Source organism: Botrytis cinerea, chromosome 16, assembly GCF_000143535.2.
Source record: "Botrytis cinerea B05.10 chromosome 16, complete sequence".
Classification (NCBI taxonomy): domain Eukaryota; kingdom Fungi; phylum Ascomycota; class Leotiomycetes; order Helotiales; family Sclerotiniaceae; genus Botrytis; species Botrytis cinerea.
Window position 1 is genome coordinate 309,597 of NC_037325.1, and position 11,541 is coordinate 321,137.

General features: G+C 38.4%; 1 protein-coding gene across 1 annotated transcript; it reads left to right on the forward strand.

Annotated features, from left to right (window-relative positions):
• On the forward strand, window positions 1-3,250 carry Bcyrb30. Its single transcript, XM_024697823.1, has 6 exons — window positions 1-404; window positions 468-499; window positions 551-608; window positions 668-736; window positions 808-842; window positions 892-3,250. Exons 1-6 carry the CDS (start codon window positions 384-386, stop codon window positions 2,987-2,989), a joined length of 2,313 nt encoding a protein of 770 aa, XP_024553639.1. The 5' UTR covers window positions 1-383; the 3' UTR covers window positions 2,990-3,250.
• Window positions 3,251-11,541: the final 8,291 nt, after the last annotated feature.

An 11,541-nucleotide genomic window follows, 5' to 3' on the forward strand; every position in this document is an offset into this window, starting at 1 on the left:
GAACCGTACAGTCAGTCAGTACATTATGTATTGTACGGGTAAAAACCGTAATCAATAATTTCAACCCTCGTTTTCCATTGGCGGCGTCCTTTCATCAAGTGCCGCTATTAATATCTTCAATCCCCGGTTGATGACGTGTTGGCCAATCAATCGCAAGGCAAGTACGATGCTGTTTGAGCCTTATTACATCCAATCTATCTTTGTTTGCTTCAAATCGTCAACTTGATATAAAAATAAATTCGACACCAACATCAACATTGACATTGACATCAACAACAACCCAAAAACTCTACACAACTCCTCATAAATACCATGTCTATTATATCGACCACCTCCTACGTCTTATAGTATTTGATCCAAACTGAGACCTGCATACGTTCAAAATGGATTTCTTCCTGGGCAAGGTAGAATGGATGCTCTCCCCATGTTTCATCATCACGTGCTAACCATTGCCTCTTCTTCCTTAGGTCACTCAACATGCTGTGAACTATGCCATCAGGTATGTTTCATTCTATGCAGAGTTTTGGAGTGTCTTCTAACCATGACATAGGTCTGGGATTGGTGTGACTGCTTCCTTTGCCATAAGACAAATCCCCAGAATTCTGAAGGTGGGATTTCTTATTGGGACCTTGAGCTTGGGAAAAACATGTGGCTTACGAGATTCTAGACCGTGGACAACAATGCTGATTATCGAGAGCTTCATGAATTACAAGAGAGACTCAATAGTAAAATCAAAGTACGTCGACTTTTCATGTCAATTAAATCAAGGATATGGGTGTTTTCAAATACTAACTTACGACCTTCCAGATCGTATCACCAGCTATTGATATGATAGAGCTTATGTGAGTTTCATTCACTGCCAAAAAAAAACTCCCTACTTACAATACATAGTGCCGCGAGAGGAAATACAACTTTAGAGTCAGCTGTATCTTTAACCAAATCACTTCGATGGGATATTCAATCTCTTGGTATGAGATTAGCAAAAGCTGCAAGTGCTGCAGAAGTTTCACTTCGGAATAAAACCAAAGCAAAAACACAAGCTGCTCATGAGACTGAGATTCGAGAGATTCTCAGAGATATCAAGAGGCTCTTGACCAACATCGAGGATGCAGTTCCACTCATCAATTTAGCCATCACCACTTCCGGAGCGAACCTCTCGACAACACTCCCAGCTACTGTGTCACCGTCGAGACTATTACAAGCAAGCAATCTTCTTACTGCTGCAGATCATCAATATTCGAGGAATCCAAATAGGCCAGTACAAGTTGGAACAACACTTACTCTCTCTTTGTATATGTTATTTGCCGGACATGCTTATCGAGCTCAGGATGAAGAAGGTATGCGAGAAACTACATGGAAAGAAGTTATACATAAAGCCAGGGTCAGGCTTTTACGTGTACCTCTCAAATCTACATACGGACCATCTGGACAGCTACATCATTCTAAAGAGGCCCGAGATTATTTGACTGCGAAAGATTCGTCTTTGATTAGTGGCGAAGGCAAAGCAACAGAATACGCATATCAGCTTGAAATAATCGAGGATTTTGATGATGATCGAGTTCACACTTTTGATGAAGGAGAACCACAACCTGGACCATATGGAGATGTCAAAATGGCAGGTATTCGAGAGTACTTACCAATTCATCAGATATCCAAGATATTCTATGCAGATACTGGCAAAATATTGAATATTGGTAACCAGGATGAAACAAACAGTCCTGTTTTACTATTGAAGCGAGATATTAATGCAATGCCACCAAGACGAATGATGGAGGGACAGGAGACACAAAACGAATGGTACGATAATGGCGAAGATATACCCCCAGAGGAATTTTCAGAATCAAATGAAGAAGAAAGGCTAGAACGTGAGGATGAAGAAGATGATGAATTTGATATCGATGAACAACTTCGAAGAGAAAGTATGGCACCAGAATCACCATCAAAGGGAACTGTGGAAACGCCACAAGAGACAAGCGCAACATGGCGACTTCCTCATGATCTTGACCCAGAATGGCTTGCTTTGGAAGTATATACAGAAGCTGAAGATTCGGAATCTGAAGAAGAACTCGAGTCTGAATCAAATGGAGGTTCTTCTTATAGTCGGCCGAATACTTCAGGCCAAAATGCCTCTACTAACGATTTAACCACGAATCTCTCAAATCTCAAAATATCCTCTCCAGCTCCAGCCACTCCATCCAAAGAAACAAATCTTCTACCACGCCCTATATCTCCCATGCCTCTCTCCTTTGACCGTTCGGAATCTCCTCAACCACTGCAAATCGACATCAACCTCCGCTCTTCTCTTTCTCTTCTCGAAATGCTTATACGTCTTACTGCACTTCAACAATTTCAACAATCTACTCATCTATCCGTCCCAGATGAATTCCTAACTTTCTTCCTTCATGAATCATCTACTACTGGTGCCGGTGGTAACGATTCGGAACGTAAACGAACAAGAGCAATGGCGAGAAAGAAAGTAGGATTTGATCCTTATGATGAGAGTCCTGTTAAGAGACATGGTGAGGCTTATCAACCTGGATATGAAGAAGATGGAAATGATAGATATTCAAGGGGGGGAACGCCTTGGGATGAAAATTTACCAGTGACTCCGAAATGGACAAGGGAAAGAAGTTCTACACCACAAAGATCAATGGCCTCACCCATTAAATCTGGGTTTGGAAGTGATATGAGACCAAGTCGAGAAATCTTTTCTTCTCCACCACCTTCATCACCAATATCACCTTATAAATCGAATTCTCAATCACAATTTCGACAAAGACGGGAACAAGGAAATGGTTATAGAGGAAATGGAGTAGGTGGAAAAAACAATGGAGGACCTTTGGAAAGAGTTTTTAAGGAAAGAGGAAGTGGCAATTTGAGTGCGAGAGCAAGTCCTTTGGGTAAAGGAGGGAATTTAGAGATGAGTCCGACTCCTGAGAGCTCTAGATTGGTGACTAGTATTGAAGGGGGCGGAGAAGGTGAAGAATAAGAAATGGAGTGAAGCGAGGAGCGGGGATGAAGGATGAAAAATGAGCTGAGGAATGAGTTTGTGAATGAAGAATGATGAATGTGCTCTGGAATGATTGGGGAGATTACATTGCATTGTATGTATCAAATTCACAAAGTATCTTGTAACGTAGCATCATGTAGCATAGTATAGCATTGCATAACGAAGTACGAAACGAAAATTACGAGGATACGAGGAAATGAAATAGATCAATACCCTTCTATAGACTATGTTTGAATACCAATATGAAAATATCACTGCTTTTATCATTCATGCTTTGCTCGATCTACTATCATATTCCAGTGTAAATGAGAGAGGCGAGGATAAGTCCAAGGACTTGGGACTAAGGAATGGTGGGTTAGATTTGGGATTGGAATTTGAGGATGTTGTGTTAGGATTCTGTAAATTACAGGGGAGAAGGGGGGGGGGGGGGGGGGGGTTTCTGAATTTCTGAGATAGGCATGCTAAAGTGGAGAGAGATGACGGGGGGCGGGGGGAGGGGGGGAAGTGATAGTCTGCGGGTAGTAAGTATGTTTGTTGATGAAGATTCTTTGAGTAGGTACCTAGGTAGATGATAGATATATTATTATCATGTATATGAGGTATCAGGTATGCTATTTCTGTTTGTTTTTGGATTTCTAATTTCGGTGATGTGATATTCTATATATATATTTGTGTGTGTATATAATATGATGTGATATGATAGAATAGAATAGAATAGGAAAAATAGGAAAAGTTTATAATTCTTCTTATTCATTTCTTTATTCATCAAGTTTTCTGTTAAGCTATCAAGCTGATTAGAATCTAGATACCAAGTTGCATATCTAGATAACTCTGAAAGAAATGAGATGAGTTGAGATCTGTGATTCTATGAATCTATGTGAACTTTGAAGGGTTTAATAGGTAGCTGGGATTGGATTGGATTGTATATGCGGGTAATGTATGTATGTGGTTTGATTGTATGATGAAGATTTGGAGATTTGGAGATTTGGAGATCTGAAATTACTGTATGGTGGGCTGGTTGTAGGTTTGGGGATGAGAAGAGAGGAAAGGAGAGGGAATGAAAGGGAAGGGAAGGATAGTAGGGTAGAGTAGAGTAGATATGTAGATGGATCTTTGAGTAAGGGAATTGGTATGTGAGTATTTGAAGTTATTATATAGTAGATTAGTTATAAAGTTAGAAATAAGAGAAAAGAAAAAAAAAGGAGAGAGAAGAATAATGTGATAGAGTAGAATAGATATTTAGATGGATTTTTGAGCCAAGAAATTGAGATTTGAGTATTTTAATTTTTGGGGGAGATGTTTGAGGGATAGGAGTAAAAGTAGGAGCGAAGATGCTATATAGCTGGTATATTGAATGGGTTATGGATTATGGGTTGTGAGGTGAGTAAAGTAAAGTAAAGTAAGGAAGAGTTGATTGGGGTTGGGGATTAGAGATTGTTAGAAGCGAAGATAGGATGAATAGAAGAATAATGAAAAGATAAGAGAGCTATGAGGGAGAAAATCTGAAAGAGTATGTTGTAAATAAGTGAGGAGGAAATGAAATGAAAAGCGATGAGAAGATATAATGAGTTATGGTAGTTACTTAGGAAGATCTTAAGGGAGATGAATAGATCTAGATGTAGGACTTGGAGGAGGAATAAAAAGATTAAAGTTTGTCTATTTTGAGAAGGGAGAAAATCGATATAGCTCTTTATCGAATTCTTTTGTAATTTTTTTTTTAGATATTAATAGAGGTGTGTGTATAATGGAGATAGATTGTACGAGGTCTCGTTCTTGGGATGTTAAGATTTCAGGATCTCAGGGGTTTAACTTTATTTAGATGTAAGTATAGAATAAGAGAGTGGGAGAATAAGAATATCGTTCATTCATTCGCTATCTGCTATTCATCAACTACCCATCATCAACATCCATCTCCCTCTCTTCAGATAATCTCAATCTCACTCCACTACCAATTTCCTCATCTCTCAATCTTCTAGAGATACGCTTACTCACTATATTCACCTACAGGATTCGACTCTCGGAGCTCCGAGTGGTATTCTCGGGTATTTCGAGATGTATATCTATGTATATCTCAGCTATATATTATTGATATAATAAACGTCATATATCTATGTATGATAATAGAACTCTTTGATAGAGTTAGTTGTTTACTGCAGTAGATAAGTAGGTAGATATGTATTCAGAATCGTATATAATATACTAGAGTAAGCATCTACAACCCTGAGAGCTAAGCAAGATGTCTGATTGTGTGAACACAGTGAATGACTTCAATTCAATAGCTACTGTAGTAAACCCCTAAGCGAATGCGAAAGAGACTAGCTCTTTCAGTGGGTCTATATAAGACCTATTACTTCTTGTACATAGCTAGCTCTTTAGACAGAATACAATATAGACAATTAGGACCTATGACACATGGGTGCTACGTCTTTCATATCCTTCTCAAACCAACACTGATAGCTAATAGATTCTAGACTAATACAAATACTTCAGTTCAACTCTTGAGGGTTTGATCAGCTGAATGTTTATAAGTAGGGGTGTGGACAGTTTCTGAGATGAAAGAGATATATGAAAGATTTGTATATATAAATAGACAGACAGACAGACAGACAGACAGATAGGTAGATAGATAGATACACAGAGAATCTTATATCTATACATACTGAATACTTATATATACTTTACTTTATATGCAAGAAGAATTAGAAGAAACAAAACGAATTGAAATGAAATAGAATAGAATAGAATAGAATAAGATTAGATATTATAACCCCTCATGTATATGTATATGCAGTACTTGATAACATACACAAACATTTAACATCATACATACACCACATCGTCACCCACAATGCAAAAATTCAAAATTCAGAATTCAAAAAGCACAAACAACCTCTAACCTTTGAACTTCCAAGTCTCAAATAAATAAAATCTTCTCGATCGAGTATTCATAGATACTGTGAATGAAATCATAACCTCCGATTCTACTCCACACTCGAATAAATATAACATAATATCACATAACACAAAGAGAAGTAAAGATATATAAAATACTTTCAAAATATATTTAATATAATAAATAGCACTCGCTACCCATTCAACTATTTACCTAGTATATATGTATAAAACCCCAGCTACTGATCCCCCCCCCTTCTCTCCCCTCTCGCTCGCTTCCCGAAACGAAAATATCTTACTAATTATATATCCATATCTGCTTTTTACAAATCTGCTATTCTATACCACCGCATATTCACATTCACATGACTCACGATCACAATCATGTGCAAGCCCCGAATTTCTCCTCTTCTCATCCTCCATTCAACCTCGACCCCGCCATTCAAAAGATATTCAATCAATCAATCAATCATCCAACTACACACCCAATCACCCACTCAACCCACCAACAAACAAACAATTCGAAAGTTCTAGACCGCTCCCACTCCCACTCCCACTCCCACTCCCACCCATTCCATCCCGCACCTACGTAACTACCAAACCAAACTAGCCCAACGCATCAACGCATCAATCCACCAATCCACACCCCGTCGGCTTCCCCGTCACCAAACAAAGCTAGTCCATCTCCCCCCATCTCACCTCACCCCCTCCAAAGCCCATCCAAACTTTAAATCCGTCCCGAGCAGAGATCGAATCGGAAGCGGAAGCGGAAGCGCAAATTTGAGTTTGAGTTTGACTTTGACTTTGCGTTTACGTTTTAAGAAGCGAGCTAGTGGGTTAGTGAGTTAGCTAGTTCATGACTCGCGGGTGGGATGCGATGTGATGCGACTCGAATGAATGGAATGGAATGGAATGGGATTGGATGGAATGGGATGGGATGGGATCGGAAACGAACGAGAGAACGAGAGAGCGAGCCGCTCCGCTCCGATGGGTTGGGGGTTGGACGCTTGGAGGTAAGTGGACGGGTTGGAGATGGAATGGAAAGACTATTGGATGGAGACGGAGATGGAGATCTAGAACTCGATCTAAAAGTCGAACTAGAAATCGACGTCGGGGATAGGAGAAGAAGTGAATGTCGGAGATAGGAGAAGAGACATACACCTACGGGATCGATATCGATACTGGGATGAGTTTATCACTATTGATGTGAAGGTAAATGCAAATCTAAGTGAAAAATAAAGAACAAGAAGAAGGATAAGAAGAAGATGATGATGATGATGATGAAGACTCGTATGAATAACGGATAAGAGTTTATCACGATGGTGAGTGACATTTGGTCTTTTCGCTATTGAGAACGAATAGGCGTGTATATACAAAACTCTCTTAAGACTTAGATACAAATACAAATACACATAATAAGTAAATATAAATATAAATATAAATATATAAAAACTTCATCTACATATAGGTAGCCTAGCCTAGTTGAAACTAAATTAATCTATAATACTTTTTTATCTATCTATCAACTCAATCTGACCTGACCTGACTTGATGTGATTTGATTCAATATAATTCTAATTGAAAAGGAATTTTATCTCTATTTGTCACTTACCTACCTATCTACATATACATACATATATGAAAAGAGTACTTGTAATAACAATAATAACAATGCTTAGAGTTACCTCACCTCACCTCACCTCACCATCCCATCCCACCCATTCGTTCCTCTCGACTTTCATTCTCGATCTCTTCTCCGAGACGAATACCACACTCTCACTATCACTCAGCACCATCCCATCCCATCCCATCACCATAGCGGCCCGCTCCACTCCGTACCGAAAAAGAAAAAGAAAAAGAAAAAAAAAAAATCGGTTCGGTTCGGTTCGAGTTGTAAATCAGGAGACAGATATGTAGACTGTGTGAACGAAGTGAATGACTTCAATTCAATTACCACTGTAATATAGCTACTGTAGCAAAGCCCTAAGCGAATGCGAAAGAGAATAGCTCTTTCAGTAAGTCTATATAAGACTTACTACTTTCAATGCGTAGCTAGTTCTTTAGACAGAATACAATTAGACATACAGGACCTATGCAATTCGTGGGTGCTACGTCTTCCGTATCCTTCTCGTACCAACTGAGACAGATAGGTATTATTTGTATGTATGCATGTATGCATGTATGCATGTATGTATGTATGTATATATATATGTACGCGCGTATTATTCAATCGAGTATGATAGGGTTGTGATTGTGATTTCGAGGTCAGATGATATGATACAATATAAAGATCAAAGATTCAGCTTGCGCTGATATGAAAGTGGCGTTTTGATTGTGAGAGAGTGAATGAATGAATGAATGTGATTAAAGGGAGATGATTTGATTCAATTTGATGTTTTTGTGGAATTTCCGTTCATGGAATATCCATCCATCTATCCATCCATCCATCCATTTGTCTATCTATCCATCTTTCCATAGATAGGTATGGAGGTAATACCTTGTTCGCTTTAGACAGAATCCTCTTTCATGGAATGAAATAGGATTCTAGAAGATTACCATGTTGAGTTAGGTTAGATTTCATGATGTTTATGCTACATGGTACATGATAGATAGATAGATAGATAGATAGTACACGAACACGCAATTAAAAGAAGGAAGGATGGAAGGATGGAAGGATGGAAAGAAGGAAGGAAATAAAATTACCCGGCTGGGTGAACCATGTTCAATGAGATTCGATGGATTGAATCCCTCTTCGGTGTTTCTTCTCAAACTGTTTTGTTTTGCAATCTTCTTCGATTTGGCTTTCTAGAAGGATTGGAGTGGAGTGGATGAAATGAAATGAAACGAGATCAATCTTTTGCCCGACCGACCGACCGACCGACCGACCGACCAGCCAACCAACCAACCAACCACCAGGACCAACAGACCAAAATCGAATTAACCTGAATCAGAAAAGAGATAAATCCTTCCGTAAACTATACTATGCCTTAATTAAATGGAACCACGAGACAATCATATCTATCGGTCTACGATATCTGTCTATGCAAGGTACCAGTGCCAGTACCTGGTGATGGATATTGGCCATGTTTGAGAATTGATTCGTTTCTTTTTCTTTGGGGGATCTGAATGCGTGTGTGTGTTATGTGTGTGCACACTGTATGTATGTATACCTAGTATACGGAGTACATACTATGGAGAAAAGATGGGTTTTCAGTGGCCACGTGGAAATGGCTTCCTTTTTGTGGAGTGGAGTTGGGGCTGGATGGATGGATGGATGGATAGAAGGTTTTGATTGTGGTGAGAAGGTAGAGAAGAAGAGATTTCGAATGTTTGGAGGGAGAGAGGGAGAGAGAGTGAGTGATGGATGTCTTTGGATTTCTTCATCTTTTCGCATGGGACAATTTGTTGCCTGCTTGCCTGCTTGCCTGCTTGCTTGCTTGCTTGCTTGCTTGTTTATATATATATATATATCTTCCTCCATATACCACTATAACATACATGCTCGAATTCGATAGATCTTCGAGAAAGAACACCTTTTCGGAAACATCAGGGGAGGGAAAAGAGAGAAAAAAGAAAAAAAGAAAGAAAAAAAAACAATCAATCTACACTTGATTGATTGATGGATGAAGAAATAAATGAATCAAGGAAGGAAGGAATGAAAATAGAAAGTTTCCCTGAACCCGAGTGGCTTACCTAGTATGCATTTCAAATGGGTTGCGAAGGGAAAAATTGAAGACATTTGTCACTTGGTATACAGTGAGTGAGTGAGATGTGAAATGTGAAATGTGAAATGTGAGATGTGATGTAAGATGTAAGATGTAAGATGTAAGATGTAAGATGTGGAAGAAAGGAAAGCAAAGGAAAGGCTTGAAGGCTTGAAGGATGACTTATTACTTAAGTTATTCAAGTTGTGCAAATGTGTATAGATAAATAAAGAGATCGAAGAGGAGGTAGTAGATACAATACTAATCTCCATCCATCCATCCATACACTTGTTGGATTAATATTGATTGTGATTGAACTTTCTTTTTCTGGTGGGAGGGAGAATGATTTACATATATATGTATGTATGTATGTATGTATGTATGTATTGAATATAGTAAGTAATAAGTATCGATCTGTACTAATTAAATCATCACAGTACATATATATATACACACACACACATATATATATATGTATAACTGATACATATCTACATATACATTCCTATTAATAACCCTACTTATTTACTGATGTAAATTACCAATCAGAATCACCATACGATGAAGTCCCATCCCATCCCATCCCATCCCATCCCGTTTCAAAAGCTTCTCGAAGCCAGCCCACCTGCCATTTTCCAATCGCTAGAATCGGATGCCGACGAAACGAAACGAAAGGCGCGCGACGGCTTTTCACCGACGGACAGGACTTCAATGATGATGACATCGCGCGCAGATCGGTATCATGGACCCCCTGTCTCTGGAGGGAAAGGAGATGAAACGTAAGATTGTGTGGTGTGGGTAGAGAGAGGTATGGGTAGAGAGAGGGATGGATAGAGGTATGGATGTCTCAGCTATAAAGCGATCCACTAGGTCGATCGTCAGTGAGGGTGTGAGGTAATGAATGACTCAGTTGTGGTGTGGTGTGTGTGTTTTGTGGTGTTTGTGATGATGGATGGGATGATGTGAATTAAAGGAGAAGGAGAAGGAGAAGGAGAAGAAGAAGAAGAAGAAGAAGAAAGGAAGAAAGAAAGTTATAAAGGAGAGGTGGGTTTTAGAAATGTGAGGATATACTATGAATGAATGAATGAATAAATGAATAATGTATTATTCATATAATTACTACATATACATTTCTAGATGAAGAATAAAGAGTTAGTTAAGAATGACGATAACCATCTACTTTTTTATATAGTTATAGTATTAAATCATAATATCTATTGATTTCTCTTCTGATTGACTTATTATTACTCATCACATGTTTCTATTAAAAACTCATGTAAAACACAGGTAGATTTTATAGAGTAATCGATATATACATCCATATATTCATATTCATATTCATATGCGAATCTATATATTCACACAAATACATAACATATAATATACAATCACAATCACAATCACAACCACAACCACAAAACACCCCCGGGCATGAAATGAGATAGATGATCGTCTTGGGGATCGTCTGCACACTTACCTTAAGTGTTTTATGTGGGCTGACAGGGAAAATGTTGTATCCTGGGTTGGGATTTTGGATATGGATTGTGTGTGGATGGGAATAATTAATGAATGGGAATAAATGGGTGAATAGATGGATGAATAGCTTGCTTGCTTGGTGGTTGGAGAGGAGATTTACTTTTACTATGTGTAAGAGAGATGGAGATGGAGATAGAGATAGAGATAGAGACAGAGAGAGAGATGATTATAAATTAATTCACTATCGTAGGCGGGTTAGTTACCTAATCAGTCAGTCAATCAGTGGGTGAAGGAAGGTATTTACTTTAGTAAGTGAGAGCTTTAGGTACTCAAGTATGCATGTACTTATTACTTCCTTCTTCTTATCAATTCATAAATACAACTGATTATTGTAGAATGAATGAATGAATAAATGAATGATAAATAAAGATATTATTAAAAGTTAAGGTTATTTATTAGC